The 21,555-nt window shown below is 43.8% G+C and overlaps 1 protein-coding gene across 2 annotated transcripts in view; it reads left to right on the top strand.

Annotated features, from left to right (window-relative positions):
* The window catches only part of LOC134355392 (acidic mammalian chitinase-like), a 32,947-nt gene extending 20,718 nt beyond the window's left edge, over positions 1–12,229 (top strand). Inside the window, exons 10-11 of one of the 2 annotated variants that reach the window (XM_063065195.1) lie at positions 8,137–8,206; positions 11,429–12,229. In XM_063065195.1, coding sequence (XP_062921265.1) covers positions 8,137–8,206; positions 11,429–11,970 — 612 coding nt within the window. In that variant the 3' untranslated portion in view covers positions 11,971–12,229. Of the gene's footprint in view, positions 1–8,136; positions 8,297–11,428 lie in introns of both variants that reach the window. The other variant, XM_063065194.1, reaches the window with a different exon arrangement.
* Positions 12,230–21,555: the final 9,326 nt, after the last annotated feature.

The following is a 21,555-nucleotide window of genomic DNA, read 5'->3' as shown; positions in this document are numbered from 1 at the left end:
GCCCAGGATGGGGTGGGGTGGGTCTTCAAGAATATCACGAGCGAGCCGTAGGCATTGAGAGCTGTAGACTGTCTCCAGGTCTGGTAGCTGAGCCCCAGTGATGTGCTGAGCTCAACAGACAGTAGGCAGAGTCACAGCCTTAAATTGCCCCAGTGCAGGAGGTTGGCGGTGTTGGTGTTGTTTGCAGATAAGCAGACGATAGGTTAATAGTGGGAATGGGATAGATCCCAGAGCTAGCATAGACTCAATAGGCCAAATAGCTTCCTCCTATGTCCTGAGGAAATAAAAACTGAGAAGATAAATCCAGTCGGGCCCTACAATGAGCAGAAAGGTTAGTTTTTTTGAGAGATTCAGATTCAGATATATTTATCACATATACATTGAAACATACAGTGAAATGCAGCATTTTTGTTAACAACCAATGCAACCTAAGGATTTGCTAGGGCAGCGCACAAGAGCATAAGGTGTTCATGGCCTTTATAATTATCATGGAAAAGGATAGAATCAAAGAGGACAGGAAAATTTTTAATTGGGGAAAGGCAAATTATGAGGCTATAAGGCTAGAACTTGCGGGTGTGAATTGGGATGATGTTTTTGCAGGGAAATGTACTATGGACATGTGGTCGATGTTTAGAGATCTCTTGCGGGATGTTAGGGATAAATTTGTCCGGTGAGGAAGATAAAGAATGGTAGGGTGAAGGAACCATGGGTGACAAGTGAGGTGGAAAATCTAGTCAGGAGGAAGAAGGCAGCATACATGAGGTTTAGGAAGCACGGATCAGATGGGTCTATTGAGGAATATAGGGAAGCAAGAAAGGAGCTTAAGAAGGGGCTGAGAAGAGCAAGAAGGGGGCATGAGAAGGCCTTGGCGAGTAGGGTAAAGGAAAACCCCAAGACATTCTTCAATTATGTGAAGAAAAAAAGGATGACAGATGTGAAGGTAGGACCGATCAGAGATAAAGGTGGGAAGATGTGCCTGGAGGCTGTGGAAGTGAGCGGGGTCCTCAATGAATATTCCTCTTCGGTATTCACCAATGAGAGGGAACTTGATGATGGTGAGGACAATATGAGTGAGGTTGACGTTCTGGAGCATGCTGATATTAAGGGAGAGGAGGTGTTGGAGTTGTTAAAATACATTAGGACAGATAAGTCCCCGGGGCCTGATGGAATATTCCCCCGGCTGCTCCACGAGGCGAGAGAAGAGATTGCTGAGCCTCTGGCTAGGATCTTTATGTCCTCGTTGTCCACGGGAATGGTACCGGAGGATTGGAGGGAGGCGAATGTTGTTCCCTTGTTCAAAAAAGGTAGGAGGGATAGTCTGGGTAATTATAGACCAGTGAGCCTTACGTCTGTGGTGGGAAAGCTGTTGGAAACGATTCTTAGAGATAGGATCTATAGGCATTTAGAGAATCATGGTCTGATCAGGGACAGTCAGCATGGCTTTGTGAAGGGCAGATCGTGTCTAACAAGCCTGATAGGGTTCTTTGAGGAGGTGACCAGGCATATAGATGAGGGTAGTGCAGTGGATGTGATCTACATGGATTTTAGTAAGGCATTTGACAAGGTTCCACCGGTAGGCTTATTCAGAAAGTTAGAAGGCATGGGATCCAGGGAAGTTTGGCCAGGTGGATTCAGAATTGGCTTGCCTGCAGAAGGCAGAGGATGGTGGTGGAGGGAGTACATTCAGATTGGAGGATTGTGACTAGTGGTGTCCCACAGGGATCTGTTCTGGGACCTCTACTTTTCGTGATTTTTATTAACAACCTGGATGTCGGGGTAGAAGGGTGGGTTGGCAAGTTTGCAGATGACACAAAGGTTGGTGGTGTTGTAGATAGTGTAGAGGATTGTCAAAGATTGCAGAGAGACATTGATAGGATGCAGAAGTGGGCTGAGAAGTGGCAGATGGAGTTCAACCCGGAGAAGTGTGAGGTGGTACACTTTGGAAGGACAAACTCCAAGGCAAAGTACAAAGTAAATGGCAGGATACTTGGTAGTGTGGAGGAGCAGAAGGATCTCGGGGTACATGTCCACAGATCCCTGAAAGTTGCCTCACAGGTGGATAGGTTAGTTAAGAAAGCTTATAGAAACATAGAAACATAGAAAATAGGTGCAGGAGTAGGCCATTCGGCCCTTCGAGCCTGCACCGCCATTTATTATGATCATGGCTGATCATCCAACTCAGAACCCCGCCCCAGCCTTCCCTCCATACCCCCTGACCCCCGTAGCCACAAGGGCCATATCTAACTCCCTCTTAAATATAGCCAATGAACTGGCCTCAACAGTTTCCTGTGGCAGAGAATTCCACAGATTCACCACTCTCTGTGTGAAGAAGTTTTTCCTAATCTCGGTCCTAAAAGGCTTCCCCTCTATCCTCAAACTGTGACCCCTCGTTCTGGACTTCCCCAACATCGGGAACAATCTTCCTGCATCTAGCCTGTCCAATCCCTTTAGGATTTTATATGTTTCAATCAGATCCCCCCCTCAATCTTCTAAATTCCAACAAGTACAAGCCCAATTCATCCAGTCTTTCTTCATATGAAAGTCCTGCCATCCCAGGAATCAATCTGGTGAACCTTCTTTGTACTCCCTCTATGGCAAAGATGTCTTTCCTCAGATTAGGGGACCAAAACTGCACACAATACTCCAGGTGTGGTCTCACCAAGGCCTTGTACAACTGCAGTAGCACCTCCCTGCTCCTGTACTCGAATCCTCTCGCTATAAATGCCAGCATACCATTCGCCTTTTTCACCGCCTGCTGTACCTGCATGCCCACTTTCAATGACTGGTGTATAATGACACCCAGGTCTCGTTGCACCTCCCCTTTTCCTAATCGGCCACCATTCAGATAATAATCTGTTTTCCTATATTTGCCACCAAAGTGGATAACTTCACATTTATCCACATTAAATTGCATCTGCCATGAATTTATAGGAAGAGGCGCAGTCGACGTTTCAGGCCGAGACCCTTCATCAGGACTAACTGAAGGAAGAGTGAGTAAGGGATTTGAAAGCTGGAGGGGGAGGGGGAGATGCAAAATGATAGGAGAAGACAGGAGGGAGAGGGATAGAGCCGAGAGCTGGACAGGTGATAGGCAAAAGGGGATACGAGAGGATCATGGGACAGGAGGTCCAGGAAGAAAGACAGGGTGGGGGGGGTGACCCAGAGGATGGGCAAGAGGTATATTCAGAGGGACAGAGGGAGAAAAAGGAGAGTGAGAGGAAGAATGTGTGCATAAAAATGAGTAACAGATGGGGTACGAGGGGAAGGTGGGGCCTAGCGGAAGTTAGAGAAGTCAATGTTCATGCCATCAGGTTGGAGGCTACCCAGACGGAATATAAGGTGTTGTTCCTCCAACCTGTGTGTGGCTTCATCTTTACAGTAGAGGAGGCTGTGGATAGACATGTCAGAATGGGAATGGGATGTGGAATTAAAATGTGTGGCCACTGGGAGATCCTGCTTTCTCTGGCGGACAGAGCGTAGATGTTCAGCAAAGCGGTCTCCCAGTCTGCGTCGGGTCTCACCAATATATAAAAGGCCACATCGGGAGCACCGGACGCAGTATATCACCCCAGTCGACTCACAGGTGAAGTGATGCCTCACCTGGAAGGACTGTTTGGGGCCCTGAATGGTGGTAAGGGAGGAAGTGTAAGGGCATGTGTAGCACTTGTTCCGCTTACACGGATAAGTGCCAGGAGGGAGATCAGTGGGGAGGGATGGGGGGGACGAATGGACAAGGGAGTTGTGTAGGGAGCGATCCCTGCGGAATGCGGGGGGGGGGGAGGGAAAGATGTGCTTAGTGGTGGGATCCCGTTGGAGGTGGCGGAAGTTACGGAGAATAATATGTTGGACCCGGAGGCTGGTGGGGTGGTAGGTGAGGACCAGGGGAACCCTATTCCTAGTGGGGTGGTGGGAGGATGGAGTGAGAGCAGATGTACGTGAAATGGGGGAGATGCGTTTAAGAGCAGAGTTGATAGTGGAGGAAGGGAAGCCCCTTTCTTTAAAAAATGAAGACATCTCCCTCGTCCTAGAATGAAAAGCCTCATCCTGAGAGCAGATGCGGCGGAGACGGAGGAATTGCGAGAAGGGGATGGCGTTTTTGCAAGAGACAGGGTGAGAAGAGGAATAGTCCAGATAGCTGTGAGAGTCAGTAGGCTTATAGTAGACATCAGTGGATAAGCTGTCTCCAGAGACAGAGACAGAAAGATCTAGAAAGGGGAGGGAGGTGTCGGAAATGGACCAGGTAAACTTGAGGGCAGGGTGAAAGTTGGAGGCAAAGTTAATAAAGTCAACGAGTTCTGCATGCGTGCAGGAAGCAGCGCCAATGCAGTCGTCGATGTAGCGAAGGAAAAGTGGGGGACAGATACCAGAATAGGCACGGAACATAGATTGTTCCACAAACCCAACAAAAAGGCAGGCATAGCTAGGACCCATACGGGTGCCCATAGCTACACCTTTAGTTTGGAGGAAATGGGAGGAGCAAAAGGAGAAATTATTAAGAGTAAGGACTAATTCCGCTAGACGGAGCAGAGTGGTGGTAGAGGGGAACTGATTAGGTCTGGAATCCAGAAAGAAGCGGAGAGCTTTGAGACCTTCCTGATGGGGTACGGAAGTATATAAGGACTCCCCTTTTGCCTATCACCTGTCCAGCTCTCGGCTCTATCCCTCCCCCTCCTGTCTTCTCCTATCATTTTGCATCTCCCCCTCCCCCTCCAGCTTTCAAATCCCTTACTCACTCTTCCTTCAGTTAGTCCTGACGAAGGGTCTCGGCCTGAAACGTCGACTGCGCCTCTTCCTATAGATGCTGCTTGGCCTGCTGCGTTCACCAGCAACTTTGATGTGTGTTGCTTGAATTTCCAGCATCTGCAGAATTCCTGTTGTCTGCCATGAATTTGCCCACTCACCCAACCTATCCAAGTCACCCTGCATCCTCTTGGCATCCTCCTCACTGCTAACACTGCCACCCAGCTTCGTGTCATCCGCAAACTTGGAGATACTGCATTTAATTCCCTCATCCAAGTCATTAATATATATTGTAAACAACTGGGGTCCCAGCACTGAGCCTTGCGGTACCCCACTAGTCACCGCCTGCCATTCTGAAAAGGTCCCGTTTATTCCCACTCTTTGCTTCCTGTCTGCTAACCAATTCTCCACCCACACCAATACCTTACCCCCAATACCGTGTGCTTTAAGTTTGCACACTAATCTTATGGGGTGTTAGCTTTCATAAGTCGAGGGATAGAGTTTAAGAGTCGCAATGTAATGATGCAGCTCTATAAAACTCTGGTTAGGCCACACTTGGAGTATTGTGTCCAGTTCTGGTCACCTCACTATAGAAAGGATGTGGAAGCATTGGAAAGGGTACAGAGAAGATTTACCAGGATGCTGCCTGGTTTAGAGAGTATGCATTATGATCAGAGATTAAGGAAGCTAGGGCTTTACTCTTTGGAGAGAAGAAGGATGAGAGGAGACATGATAGAGGTGTACAAGATATTAAGAGGAATAGATAGAGTGGATAGCCAGCGCCTCTTCCCCAGGGCACCACTGCTCAATACAAGAGGACATGGCTTTAAGGTAAGGGGTGGGAAGTTCAAGGGGGATATTAGAGGAAGGTTTTTTACTCAGAGAGCAGTTGGTGCATGGAATGCACTGCCTGAGTCAGTGGTGGAGGCAGATACACTAGTGAAATTTAAGAGACTACTAGACAGGTATATGGAGGAATCTAAGGTGGGGACTTATATGGGAGGCAGGGTTTGAGGGTCGGCACAACATTGTGGGCCAAAGGGCCTGTACTGTGCTGTACTATTCTATGTTCTATGTTCTATGTTCATACACGTTTAAGGTCATACAGTGTAGGGACAGGCCTTTTGGCCCTGTTCATCCATGCCGACTCCTGAACTCTGATCTCCAAATCTGCCTTGCCATGGCCTTTGCACGTTGTTTGGCTCCCTGCACTGCACTTCCTCTGTAACTGCAAGACCATATTCAGCTGGAGGTTCAAGTCTATTTACCACATGTCCACCGAAGCATGCAGTGAAATGCATCATTTGCATTAACAACCAACACACCCAAGGATATGCTGGGGGGAGGAGCTCGCAATTGTCGCCACACATTCTGGCACCAACATAGCGTGTCCACAACGTTCAGCCGAATAACACAAGCTGTTATTTGATAACAGATGTGCGTTAATAGAACTATAATTTTAATCTGACTTAATTTTAGGCCACTGAATTTATCCTGTACTCCCTTGACATTTGTATTTAATGAGTTTTTATTAAAGATTTTTTTTAATCTCTGCAGTAACTGAAAATAAATAAAAATACTGTATATTATTTTGCAAGTTTTTGGGTCCACCCACTGAGTTCTCTATCTTCTAATACAAGCCACAGATCCCCTTATTATACAAATTACCTTTGATGATATGTGAAGCTCTGCATCAAGTGTGAGCAGGGTATGTTATTGTGGGGATACTGTAACTGATTCATTCAGTACACGGGGTGTCCATACCACCGCTCTCTCTAAGCTGTGCATTCGCACAGTAACTGAACTGCTCCCGCGCACATAGCCTTTGTTGCCACGCAGTTGGAATTGGACGCAGCTGGAAAAAGTTTAAGAAACGTGCAAGATTTACTTTGTTGTATTTCATAACAACCTTCAAATAATAAATAAAACCAGAAGTATGTGATTTAAAATTTTCATTCTAAATATTCATAGGATGCATATCACAAAAAACATTTAAAGTGCTGTGCTATTTTCAGGTCATGTAGAAGTTTCCTGCTCGGCACAGCTGTAAAAAGTATTAAAGGGAACACTGGTTCATACACATTTAGAGCCACAGACTCGTATTGCAAGGGAACAGATCCTTCATCCCAACTTGTCCATGCTGAGGACATGTTAAGAAAATTTAAGAGCCATCTAGCTAAATTTGTAGAGACTATAGGCTAAATGCAGGCAAATGGGACCAGCGTGCAGCTGAGCATGCTGGTCCCATTTGCCTGCATTTAGCCTATAGTCTCTACAAATTTAGCTAGATGGCTCTTAAATTTTCTTAACATGGCCCTCTTCAACCACTATTTGCGACACTTCATTCTAATCCCTTTATGTGTAGAACCTGCCCCTTTTAAATCTCTCACCTCTGATTTTAAACCTATGACCTCTCATTTTTAGCACTCTTTCCTTGAGAAAAAGACGATGTTATACATTTTATATATTTACTAAAATGTTCTCTGGGTTTCATCTCCTAAGTTACAGAGAAAGGTTGAACAAGTTAGGTCTTTATTCTTTGGGTAGAAGGTTGAGGGGGGACTTGATAGAGGTGTTTATAATTATGAGGGGGATTGATAGAGTTGACGTGGATAGGCTTTTTCCATTGAGAATGGGGGAGATTCAAACAAGAGGACATGAGTTGAGAGTTAAAGGGCAAAAGTTTAGGGGTAACATGAGGGGGAACTTCTTTACTCGGAGAGTGGTAGCTGTGTGGAACGAGCTTCCAGCAGAAGTGGTTGAGGCAGGTTCGATGTTGTTGTTTAAAGTTAAATTGGATAGATATATGGACAGGAAAGGAATGGAGGGTTATGGACCGAGTGCAGGTTGGTGGGACTAGGTGAGAGTAAGAGTTCGGCACGGACTAGAAGGGCCGAGATGGCCTGTTTCCATGCTGTAATTGTTATATGGTGATATATGTTCTTTCACCCAGTCTATGCCCCTGATAATTTTGTATATCTCTATCAAGTCACCTCTCAGTCTCCTATGGTTCAGGAAATGTTTACTTATTTATTTAGAGATACAGTGCGGAATAGGCTCTTCCAACCCAATGAGCCACGCCGCCCTGCAGCCCACCTATTTAACCCTAGTCTAGTCACAGAACAAGCTACAATGACTAATTAACCTGCTTACCCGTGTGCCTTTGGACTGTGGGAGGAAACTGAAGCACCCGGAGAAAACTACCGTGGTCACGGGAAGAACGTACAAATTCCTTATAGACCGCACCATAGTCCTACTCTGACACCTCAAGCCGTACTAGCGTTGCGGTATCGGCTTCCCTAATTTGTGCCCCTTTTGTGAACAGGCACCCAAATATTAACATGAAACAATCTACATCAGGGGGTTTAAAAGATTTTTAAAATTCTCTTCATTCAGGTAGAATGGTTGAAAAATAATAGCTTTGGAGGTGCGATGGTTTGGACAATCGATCTGGATGATTACGAAGGTACTTCCTGCAACCAAGGAAAATACCCCCTGATTAATAAACTGAGGGCTAAGCTTTTCTCGGATTCTGAATCTGAGGAAACCTTGCCAGGTAATTAAATTACATTTAAAATAGCTTTCCAAAACAAGATATTTATATTTCTGTATCAAATATTTAAGCATTAATTATGTCACTGTAATCACGCTACTTCCAAAAGCTTTCATGATATGTAATTTTAAAATATTATATCTTTAATAAAATCAAAATTTCATATTTGGGTCAGTGCAAGACCCTATATCACAGGAGACATCAGATTAAAAACCTAAAACCTGTACATGATGAAAATCTGAAATAAGAACCAAAAATGCAGGATACACTCAGCAGGTCAGACAGTATCTGTGGAAAGAGAACCAGCGTTTTATTAACATAAGAGATTGTGCAGATGCTGAAAATGTAGAGAACCAAAGATAAAATGCTGGAGGAACTCATCAGATCAGGTAGCATCTATGGAGAGGAATAAACAGTCGACGTTTCAGGCTGAGACCCTTCATCAGAGACATATTTTAAAACAGTAGGAGAGAAGCTGAAGGGGATGAGTAAGTTTCAGAGATCAAATGAGTCAATGTAGCAGCTCAAAGCACTCTTTCCTTTCTGGTCTGTGGAATGTATTGTTAATAACAAGGCTGTGAGGCATAGCCAGCAGATCAACACGCACAAATGCTGGAGGAACTCAGCAGGTCGGGCAGCATCCATGGAAATGAACAGTCAACATTTTGGGCCGAGACTCTTCGTCAGGACTGAAGAGGGAGGGGGCAGGGGCCCCATAAAGAAGATGGGGGGAGGGTGGGAAGAAGGCTGGTAGGTGCCAGGTGAAAAACCAGTAAGGGGAAAAATCAAGGGGTGAGGGAGGGGATAGGCAGGAAAGGTGAAGAAGGAATAGGGGAAAGCACAATGGGTAGTAGAAGGAGGCGGAACCATGAGGGAGGTGATAGGCAGCTGGGGGAGGGGGCAGAGTGAAACTGGGATGGGGGAAGGGAGAGGGAGGGAATTACTGGAAGTTGGAGAATTCAATGTTCATGCCAAGGAGCTGGAGACTACCCAGATGGTATATGAGGTGTATATAGCCAGCAGATCAGTGTGTACAAATAGAAAGAAAAAAACTGAGCCAAAATGAGGGCAGGAAGAAATGACCAGTTCTTCAACAGGAGAAAGAGGTCCCAAATTGGAGAATTCACTGTTAAATCTGGAAGGCTACTAGGTGCCCAGATGGATGAGTCCTGGTCCTCCTTGTAACACACATGAAGCCACCAAGGGGGAGTTGTAGTCAAGGAGAACACAGAGCTCAGGGTCAGTCCTGAGGATGAGGGGTAGGAGTTCTACAGAACAATCACCCAATCTGTGTAGGGTTTCTCCATTGTCAAGGAGACCACACTGAACTCTGAATAGTCACAGAGTCATAGAGCACTTCAGCACAGAAATAGGCCCTTTGTCCATGCCAATCCGTTATACTGCCTAGTCCATTGATTCTGACATGAAGCATAGCCTTCCATGCCCCTCCCATCCACATACTTATCCTAACTTCTGTTCAGTGTTGAAATTGAACCTGCATCCACCATGTCCGCGGGCAGCTCTTTCCACACTCTCACTACCTGCTGAATGAAGTAGCTACCCCTCAGCTTTCTCTTCAATATTTCACCTTTCACCCTTAACATACAACTTCTTGTTGTAGTCTCACACCTCAGTGGAAAAAAAAATGACCTGCTTGCATTAACCCTATCTATACCCCTCAATTTTTTTTATACCTCCAGTAAAACTCCCCGCATTCTAGGAGGTAAAACCCTAACCAATTCAACCTTTCCCAATAACTCAGGTCCTCCAGTCCTGGTAACAACCTGTAAATTTTCTGCACACAATACTCCATATATAGTCCACCGACATCTTACACAACTTCAACATAACATCCAACTCCTGTACTCTACACTGATTTATGAAGGCCAATGTGCCAAAAGGTTTCTTTACAACCCTGTCTACCTGTGGCAACACTTTCAAGGAATTATGGACCTGTATTCCAAGACCCTTTTGTTCTTCTGCACTCCTCAGTTCCCCTCCACTCACCACGTCCTACCCTAGTTTGTCCTCCGAAAAGTGCAGCACCTCACTCTCGTCTGCATTAAATTCCATCTGCTATTTTTCAACCCATTTTTCTAGGATATTTGCTTGGATGACATGCAAGTGAAGCAGTGTGTCACTTGCATGTCATCGAAGCAAATATCCTGGAAAAATGGGTTGAAAAATAGCAGATGGAATTTAATGCAAGTGACACACTGCTTCACTTGCTTAAGTCCCTGAATGATGGGACAGGGAAAAAGTGAAAGGACAAGATACAAGAATTGAGTACTACCTGGGCGAGAAAGATTAGACTGATCTGGGAGTAGGTTAAAAGCTCAGCACAACATCGTGGACCAAAGGGCCTGCCCTGTCCTATATTGTTCAATGTTCTAAGTGTTGCGTTGGAAGGAGCTGTATGATAGGAATTGTTTGGTGGGAATGGATGAGTGGCCAGGGAGTCACCCTTCAAAATCCTGAAAGGGGTACGGGAGATAGGGGAAGAATACTGGTTTCACCTGTCTCTTACGATGGTTCACCTGTGATTAAGCAGCCTTCATCGTCCCTCTCGGCCACTCCCACCACCCCTTATTCACACCCCTCTGGACTGCACCCAGTCATTCCCTCTCCACTCCTCCCTACTCTCTGCAACTTCAAACATGTCTGAATTCTAGCTTTTCTCGCTCCTGATTAAAAAAATCAACCCAAGATGTTAACTACTTCTCTTACCACAAGAGGCTTGCTGAGTATCTTCAGCATTTTGTTTTTATTTCAGATATACTACAACTACAATTTTGCTGTGCTTTCCGCATAAAACATATGGAATCTGTTGGGAAAAGTCAGGGAAGTAATTGGTGGAAGCTCTGACCATTTTCCAGTTCTTCTTAGACTTCAAGTTAACCAAGGGCACACTATCAGGAAACTGGAAATTCTAAAATGGTGCTGTTATTTTAACAAGTGAGAGAGGAAACTAAGGCCAGCTCAGCCTAATACTGATGAGAGAACAACTGCAGGAAAAACTCTAGGGCAGCAACATTTAGGAAGTACTTATTAAGGAGAAATTGAATTAATTTTTTGTTGTTGTGAGGAACAAAGAGAACAGTGTAGAGTTAATCACGTCATTGTTTCTTCTTTCAGCCACACCACTGCCCACCTCCACACCACCAGATTCACAGTCCACGTGCCCTAACCTAGAATTTTGCGAAGGCAAAGAGAACGGTGACTATGAAGTTGAGTGTGCGCCAGAGAGCTTCTATCGGTGTACTGACAGTGACACACAGGTTAAGAACTGCCCCAGAGGAACTTCCTACAGCAGCATTGGTGGCAAGTGTGTCTGGCCACCCAGGCTGTTTCCCGCAATTCATTTGGCAGCCAGCAGCTTTTGCGAGGGCAAACCTAATGGTTCTTACGCAATCCCTGTCCCCATCTACTACAAATGCAAGGCGGAACAAACACAAATAAAGCACTGTTCCTCCAATTTGCTCTATGATGCAGTCAGAAGAAAATGCGTGAGTGCGAATATATTCAGTGACTATGATGTGGAGTTCTGCAGTAACAGTGAAGATGGTACCTATCCTATTCCTGGCAGACCTAGCAAATACTACCACTGTTCCAAAAAGAATACCAACATCGGGAATTGCCCTAAGGGAAGTGTCTACAATGACCTCTGTAAATGCTAACTCTACGTTTATGTAGAAACAGCAATAAAAATCAATTTAACAAACTGGGTGGCAATAACATTGTGCACGAACACAAAACAGAATGGGTCTTGTGATATTTAGACATACAGGTAGGGTCGCCGTTTCACACCTCCAGAGACCCAGGTTCGTTACTGATCACTGGTGCTGTCTGTGTGTAGAGTTTGCACGTCCTTTCTGTCATCGCACGTCTGGATCTTCAAAATCAGAATTATCATCACCAACTGTGCAGATTTTAAAATTACTAAAAAATATACTACAAATTACAAACTAAATAAATAGTGGAGAAAATAGGAATAATGAGATGGTGTTTATTTACCATTTAGGAATCTGATGGTGGAGAGGAAGAAACTGATTCTAAATTGTCGAGTGTCTGTCTTGATGCTGCCGTACTTCCTCCCCAGTGGCAGCAATGAAGGGAGTCTGTCCTGAACCTTAACAATCAAGGTTTCCCAACCTGGCATCCACGGACCTCTTGGTTAATGGTAGAGGTCCATGGTTGGGAAGCCCTGTTAGTGACAGACGCCGACATCTTGAGGCACTGGCTTTTGAAGGTGTCCTCAATGGTGAGGAGGCTAGAGCCCATAATTGAGTTGGCTGAGTCTACAACCCTCCACAGCTTTTTTTATTTTGCCTGATCCTGTGTATTGGTATCAGATAGTAATGCAAGCAGCCAGAACGCTCGCTACCGTACATCTGCAGAAATTTGCTAGCCCTTGTTGACAAACCAAATCTCCTCAAAAACCTAATGAGGTATAGCCTCTGGTGTGTCTTCTTCATAATCACGTGGGCAGCAGATCAGAGTTAAGAGCTCTCTGCTGCAAACAGAGGAAAGGAAACAGAGGGACCCTATAATAAGGTATTAACCAATTGGTCTGTTGTCTCCACACCTGCCACTCTGCATGTTAGTTTTCTCATCTACCTTCCCCCTCACCTGAATTCATGTGTCACCTATCAGCTTGTATTACATACCCTCCCCTACCTTCTTATTCTGACTATCTCCCCTCTTCCTTTCCAATCCTGATGAAGGTCCCGGCCTGAAATGTCAACGGTTTATTCCCCTCCATAGATTCTACCTGACCTGCTGAGTTGCTCCAGCATTTTGTGGTGTGTCACAGTTTATAGTTCTGATGAAGAGTCCCTGAAGGGAAATGTTGACTGTTTATTTCCTCTCACTCCTGATGCTGCGTAACCGGCTGGTGCTTATCGCTTCGGCAGTTTTTGCTTCAATTACTAGATCTGAAGTTTTATTTTAATTTCACTAATAATATTATGGGTGGCAGGGTGGAGTTATGTCTCTACCATGACACATTATACAACATGACACATAATGACAACGGAGTGACATTGTGCTTTTTACCTTTTTTTTGGGAGGTACGGGCAGATTTACTTTTCAAACAAGACATTTTTTTTTAAATAGATACCTGCTGCCAAGGAGACAGAAGCAACTAGTAAAAACACGATATTTTCCACACTATCATTTTGTTGAGACCTATAACTTTATTAAAAGATGATTCAAACTGATAGATCACTTAGCTAATATACAACCACCCTTTAACAATATCCACATATCACCTTAGCCAAACATGAAGCAAAGTCCAATTTCAGAAATTTGACCCTTGTTTTAAATGGTAAAAAGCAAATTATGCATTTTACATACTTGTAGGATTAATGGATGTACGGAGTTCAGTGTGACTTGGGCGGCACCGTAGCATAATGTTAGCACAATCGCTTTACACTGCTAGTGACCCACTTTCAATTCCCAATGTCTCTAAGGAGTTCGGACATTCACCCCACAGCTGTGTGGGTTTCCTCCAGGTGCTCTGGTTCCCTCCCACAGTCCAAAACCGTACAGATTACGACTAGTAAATTGGGTTGGCGCCAGAAGCATGGTGATACTTTCGGGCTACCCCCAGCACATTCTCAAGACTGTGTTGGTTACTGACACAAAAACCAACATTACGACATCAAAAACAATTTCACTAGATGTTTCGATGCACATATGACAAAGAAACCTAATCTTTAAGATTAACCTTTATCTTTAATCTCTTTTCAGTAGCTAAATTCAAATCATCTTCCCTCTCAGAGCTCTTGAGACCTAAGTGTCTTATATTACTAAGTGGCACTTTGTATAGTGTTTATTCATGAACAAAACAAAATTTATTCTAAATTTTTCAATATTAATACAAGACATAGCCTTTTAAATCTGGTCTGGGACTTGAAGAGATCAAGTGCATCTGTGTTATGGATGTTGGGTCTGGCGGAGACAGTAGTCTTCAGTGTAATTTTAAACAGAGGATAATAATAGCATTATAAAACCATTACTCCCTCCACTGTAGTGTATACAGTGGCGAAAAAGCACTTCAGTCTTTTACCAGGCTTCTCCGACAGCAGCTCTTAAACCCATTTACTACTAAATAGGAAAAGCAGGACAGTACTGGGCAAAAGTCTTAGGCACATGCAAAAAAATTCTGTGAAGCAAATATACTTTCAAAAATAATGAAATGAACAGTTTCTAAATATCGGAAAATTTACTATGAAGAGTTTACAATAAAAAAATAAATCAAATCAAAATTTGGTATGACCACCCTTTGCATTTAAAACTGCATCAATTCTTCTAGGTACTGTTGTGCAGTCTTGTAAGAAAATTATCTTGGAGAACTTGCCACAGTTCTTCTGCAGACTTTGGTTTCCTTGCTTGTTGCTGTCTCTACAGGTATTTGTAGACTGCCTTGATGTTGTTGAGATCAGGGTTCTTTGGAGACCAAACCACCTGAAACCACATAAAATATCTAGGGTACTTAAGACTTTTCCACAGTACTGTATGTGGAAGGAACACAAGCGTCATCTGGTTCCCCTGCAGTCTAACATCAAAGTCTCTCGTCATTGTTCCTATATCACTCTTCTAAATCTTAGAATCCTCTCCCCAACCTCACCACTATGAAGTGTGAGGAAACATGAAGGCTGCAGAAGGACTTAAGCAGATTTGGAGAATGGGCAAGAAAATGGCAAATAAAATACAATGCTGGAAAATGCATGGTCATGCACTTTGGCAGAAGAAATTAATATGCAGACTATTTTCTAAATGGGGAGAAAATCCAAAAATCTGAGATGCAAAGGGACTTGAGAGTCCTTGTGCAGAACATCCTAAAGGTTAACTTGCCAGTAGAGTCGGTGGTGAGAAGGCAAAATACAATGTTAGCATTCATTTCAAGAGGTCTGGAATATCAGAGCAGGAATGTGGTGCTGAGGCTTTATAAAGCACTGGTGAGGCCTCACTTTGAGTACTGTGAAGAGGTTTGGGCTCCTTATCTAAGATGTGTTGGCATTGGAGAGGGTTCAGAAGAGGCTCACAAGGTTGATTCCAGGAATGAAAAGGTTATCATACGAGAAACATTTAACTGTACTCACTAGAATTTAGAAGGATGAGATGGGATCTCATTGAAATCTTTCAAATGTCGGAAGGCCTAAACAGAGTAGATTTGGAAACAATGTTTCCCATGGTGAGGGAGTCTAGGACAAGAGGGCACAGCCTCAGGATAGAGGGGCATCAATTTAAAACAGAGGTGTAGAGAAATTTCTTTAGCCAAAGGGTGGTGAATGTGTGGAATTTCTTACCACAGCTGTGGAGGCCAGGTTGTTGGTGTACTTAAGGCGGAGATTGATAGGTTCTTCATTGGGCATGACATCAAAGGTTATGGGGAGAAGGCCGGGGAGTGGGGCTGAGGAGGGGAATAAGAAGATCAGCCATGATTGAATGGCGGAGCAGACTCAATGGGTCGAATGGCCTAATTCTGCTCCTATGTCTTATGGTCTTATAAATAAATAGATGTATCTACACAAACCCTCGAGATTGCACAAATGTGATGAAAAAATGGAAATGTAAAACTTAAAGACATATTAATCATTCAAGATGCAACCCAGAAAACAATGACAGAATTTGTGATACACTACTTCTTTTGACGTAGCTCTCTAACTCAGCCGACCAAATAAAAGAGAAAATGAAAGAAATATTCAGTAGTGTAAGTGATATCTGTGGAGAGAGAAGCAGTTACCCATCAGAGGGTTAACTTTACACAGGACAGTAACTCTGTCATAAAAAACATTTAAGAATGCCTGAACCAATGACTTTTCGTAGTTCCTACATTCACATCCATGTAAGACTATAAGACATAAGAGCAGAATTAGGCCATTCAGCCATCGAGTCTGCTCTGCCATTCCATCATGGCTGATTCTAGATTCCACTCAACCCCATATGCCTTCTCGCCATATCCTTTGATGCCTTGACCAATCAGGAAACTAGCAACTTCCGCCTTAAATATTTCCACGGACTTGGCCTCCACCGCAGTCTGTGGCAGAGCATTACACAGATTCATTACTCTCTGGCTAAATAAATTTCTCCTTACCTCTGCTCTAAAAGGTCTCCCCTCAATTTTGAGACTGTGCCTTCTAGTTCTGGATACCCCCACCGTAGGAAACATCCTCTCCACATCCACTCTATCTAGTCCTTTCAACATTTGCTAGGTTTCAGTGAGATGCCCCCCCACATTCTTCTAAATTCTAGTGAGTACAGGCCGAAGGCTACCAAACACCCCTTAAATGTTAACCCCTTCATTCCCAGAATCATCCTTGTGAATCTCCTCTGGACTCTCTCCAATAACAACACATCCTTTCTGAGATATTGGGCCCAAAACTGTTGACAATACTCCAAGTGCAGCCTGACTAATGTCTTACAAAGATTAAGCATTATCTCCTTGCTTTTATATTCTATTCCCCTTGAAATAAATGCCAACATTCCATTTGCCTTCTTTATCACAGACTCAACCTGTAAATTAACCTTCTGGGAGTTTTGCACAAGGACTTCTAAGTCCCTCTGCAACTCTGATGTTTGAACCTTCTCCCCATTTAGATAATAGTCCGCATTATTATTCCTTTTAACAAAATGCATTATCATACATTTTCAACACTATATTCCATTTGCCACTTTCTTGCCCATTCTTCCTGCTGCAATCGCATTGCTTCCTCAGCTCTTTACCTACCCCTCCATCTATCTTCGAATCACCCGTAAACTTTGCCACAAAGCCATCAATTCCATTATCCAAATCACTGACAAACAGTGTGAAAAGTAGCTGACCCCTGAAGAACACCACTAGCCAATGGCAGCCAAACAGAAAATGTCCCTTTTATTCCCATTCACTGCCTCCTGGCTGGCAGCCATTCCTCTATCCATGCCAGTATCTTTCCTGCAATGCCATAGGATTTTATCTTGTTAAGCAACATCATATGTGGTACCTTGTCAAAGGCCTTCTGAAAACCCAAGTAAATGACATCCACTGCTTCTCCTTTGTCCACTGCTTGTTACTTCCTCGAAGAACTCTAACAGATTTGTCAGGCAAGATTTCCCTTTACAGAAACCATGCTGACTTTGACTTATTTTATCACTAGCCTCCAAGTACCCCAAAACCTCATTCTTAATAATAGACTCCAACACTTTCAAAACCATTGAAGTTAGGCTAACTGGCCTATAATTTTCTTTCTTTTCCCTTCCACCCTTCTTAAAGAGTGGAGTGACATTTGCAATCTTCAAGTCTTCCGGGACCATGCCAGAATCATGCGATTCTTGAAAGATCATGACCAATGCATCCGTTATCTCTTGAGCAACCTCCCTCAGTACTCTGAGATGTAGTCAGTCTGGTCCAGGTGACTTATCCACCTTAAGGCCTTCGAGTTTGCCTAGCACTTTTCCCTTTGTAATAGCAATGGCTCTCACGGACCTCTGGCACACTGTGTCTTCCACAGTGAAGACTCATGCAAAATACCCATTTCTTTGTCCCCCATTACTACCTCACCAGCATCATTTTCTAGTGGTCCAGTATCAACTCTCACCTTCCTTTTATTCTTAAACTAACTGAAAAAACTTTTAGTATCCTGCTTTATATTATTGGCTAGTTTGTCCTCATATTTCATCTTTTCCCTTCTTAAGGCTTTTTTAGTTGTCCTCCGAGTCTGCTGCACCACCTGATCACGGCTGATTTATTTTCCCTCTCAGTCCCATTCTTCTGCCTTCACCCCATAACCCTTGATAGCTTTACTCACCCCAACACTGAACCTATGGGCTCACTTTGAAGGACTCTTCAGTAGTATTTATGTAATTTTGTATTTGCAAAGTTTTGCTTCTTTTGCACATTGGTTGTTTGTCAAGTCTTTGTGTGTAGTTTTTCATTGATTCTATTTTACTTCTCTATTCTACTGTGTATGCCTGCAAGAAAATGAATCTCATGGTAGCGAGACCATGGTCTTGCAAGACCATGAATCTGCACCTGGAAAGTCTTCACTCTCCAGGGCGCAGGCCTGGGCAAGGTTGTATGGAAGACCAGCAGTTGCCTATGCTGCAAGTCTCCCCTCTCCACAACACCAATGTTGTCCAAGGGAAGGGCATTAGGACACATACACCTTGGCGCCAGTGTCGTCGCAGAGCAATGTGTGATTAAGTGCCTTGCTCAAGGACACAACACATTCCCTCGGCTGGGGCTCAAACTCACGACCTTCAGGTCGCTAGTCCAATGCCTTAACCACTTGGCCACATGCCCACATATGTCCCCATATGCTACCTCATGATAGCATATGGGGACACTACATACTTTGCTAACAAACTTACTTTGAATTTTGACGCCATTGCTAATCAAGTACCCCAATGACTTGGCCTCCACCCTCTGGCTAAAGAAATCCCTGCCCCACCTCTATTCTAAAGGGAGAAATGGTTCATTTTAGCCAACTTCTAATGTTCATTCTGGGCAACTAAAACAAAAGATGCAATTGCCTAATCATGTACAATGCTCTTAACTGAATGATTTTAGAAGGCAGTTCAGAAAACACTGGCCACAACAAAATTCGCATTACTGTGCTGTCACCAATTTTCAACTATTAATTTGCACCACTGGGTAAAATGAGAGGCTGGGAGAGGGTGGACAGAGCAAGGGGAGGGAAGGTGGAGAAGAGAATCATAGACACCACAGACAGAAAGTCTAAAATATTCTGGTGCAATCTAATCAATGCTATTTTTTCAGAAAATTCATGCACATTGTTTGATGTACACCTAAAGCAGGTTAGAACATTTGTTATTTAAGAGTTCTATTATGTATAAAAATGTTCTGGGTTTGCCCAAGCAGAATAATTGATACCATGAGATAGTTAATTATGGCCATGTAAAAGGAGCATTTAATTCCGCCTTGGATGGTCCCAAGCCTGGCTGCAGGAGGAGGAGGAGGGCTGGGCAAGGGGCTAGCAACCCCATCCTGTAAAAACACTGTTACAGAAATCCCAACAGAAGCTCCAAATATTCAAAGATCCTGGGAGAGGAAGGATCTTTGCCTAGATGTATGAAGTTCAACCTTCAGCTCAGGACAGAGGACTCAGGCGAGGTGCTGTGGCAGCCTATACCCAAATAGGGGTGATGGTTTTAAGAAGAAAAGGAACATTTATCTGCAACCATTACTGATCAGTGTTGCCCTACAGGTTATAGAGAAGACATGACAGAGCCTGCACGAGAAAATCAATAGGGATATGTGACCAGGATAGAGCTCTATCTTGGTGCAATCACATTGATATCATGGGCAAGAAAGCTCAGCAGCACCTCTACCTCCTCAGAAAACTACAGAAATCTGACAGGATTCCTGAACAATGCACCACAGAAAGCACCAATTCAGATGCATCACAGCTTGGTACAGCAAATGCTCTGTCCGCGACTGCCAGAAGTTACAGAGTTGTGAACACAGCTCAGCACATCACAGAAACCAGCCTCCCCTTCATGGACTCTGTCTGCAATTCTCGCAGTTTCAATAAAGCAGACAGCATTATCAAAGACTCCATCCAATGCTGCTGACTAGTCTAGTAAGAATCCTGGTCCACATCTATTCCAGCAAAAATGCCACATGCGTGTGCGTGTTCCTGAGGCACAGAAATAAAAGCATTTTTGGAAGGACTGGCACCATCAAGGTCTTCCCTTTGAGGTTCAGGGTGATGAGAAAATCCTAGAGAAAGATTTAACAGGACAGTATAGGGAATATTGCACAACACACGGAATGTTTCAATGACTGCAAAGAAAAATTTGTGGATGCTGATTCCAGTCTTGTCGTCATTTATACTTGAGGGCTTCATTACGATTGTCTGCTAGAGGGTCTAGATGAAAATTGTCCTTATGGCCTTTGTTGAATTTAGTAGTAGATCCTGTAAAAAGAGTCGAATTGGGTTTATTGTGGTTGTTGAAACAGGAGGCTTGGCTGTGCGAGGCGTGCATATCGATGAAGATACACTTAACTGGCTGTAGTGAAATGTGTATAAAAAGCTATCACAAGAATCAAAGGCCTTGCAAAGATGCTCAATTCAGCATTGCAGGTGATTGGAATGCAAAGCAACACTGTAGATGTTGAAAATTTGAGTTATAGAGCGCTATGGCACATCTGAATCTAGGAGGGTTTCTTGATATATGCAGATAATCCAACCAATGGCTGTAGTAGACTACTGAGCTGGGATTGAGTCTGCCCAGGTGATCAAAGTTTCAGTGAGGGAGCCACAGTAACGTCGCAGTTAGTGTGACACTATTACAGCGTGGGGTGTCAGAGTTTAAAGTTCAATTCCAGCATCCTCAGAAAGTAAGCTTGTACACTCCTTCCCATGTGCGAGTGGGTTTCCTCCCACGGTCCAAAGGCGTACCAGTTAGTAGGTTAATTGGTCATTGTAAATCATCCTGTGCTTAGGCTAGCACTAAATTGGTGGGTTGCAGAGTGGCTCAGCTTGAAGGGCCGAAGAGCCTGGCTCGTGCTGTATCTCTAAGTAAAATAAATTTTGGAAATACTATATTGATCATCTTTCTGTAAGGATAGGACTGCAGTTGGAAGGACAAAGTTAAAGATTAGCTTTATTTGTCAAAGTATACAGTGAAATGCATTGATGCATCAAATCAAATCAAATCAAATCAGTGAGGATTGCGCTGGGCAATCCACAGATGTCACTACATTTTGGGTGCCAACATAGCATACCCATAAATAGTTAAACTGTTAAACTCTTCCTGCTCCTGATTAAACTGGAGAGAGTGCAAAAAAAAATCATTTATGAGGACGTTACCAGGGCTGGAGGTTGGAGTTATAAGGAGAGGCTGAAGAGAGGAAATCATAGAGCACACAGCACAGAAACAGGTCCTTCAGCCTAACCAATCCATTCTGAACCCTTACTCTACTTAGTCCCCTTGATATAATTTTATATAGAAACATAAGGAATAGATAAGATAGAGGGGCAGGAAAGTTGTTTCCACTGGTAGATGAGACTAGAACTAGAGGACACAGCCTCAAGATTCAGGGGAGTAAATTTAGGACGGAGATGAGGAGGAACTGCTTTTCCCAAAAGTGGTGAACTTGTAGAATTCTCTGCCTAATGTAGCAATGGAGACTACGTTCGTAAATATCTTTAAGACAAGCTTGGATAGATTTTTGCTCAGTAGGGGAATTAAGGGTTATGGGGAAAAGGCAGGTGGGTGGAGATGAGTCCATGGTTAAATCAGCCATGATCTTA

The sequence above is a fragment of the Mobula hypostoma genome, chromosome 13 (genome assembly GCF_963921235.1).
Source record: "Mobula hypostoma chromosome 13, sMobHyp1.1, whole genome shotgun sequence".
In the NCBI taxonomy this organism is placed as follows: Eukaryota; Metazoa; Chordata; class Chondrichthyes; order Myliobatiformes; family Myliobatidae; genus Mobula; species Mobula hypostoma.
Note: the sequence above shows the minus strand (reverse complement) of the source record. Positions and strands in the feature narration are given on the sequence as shown.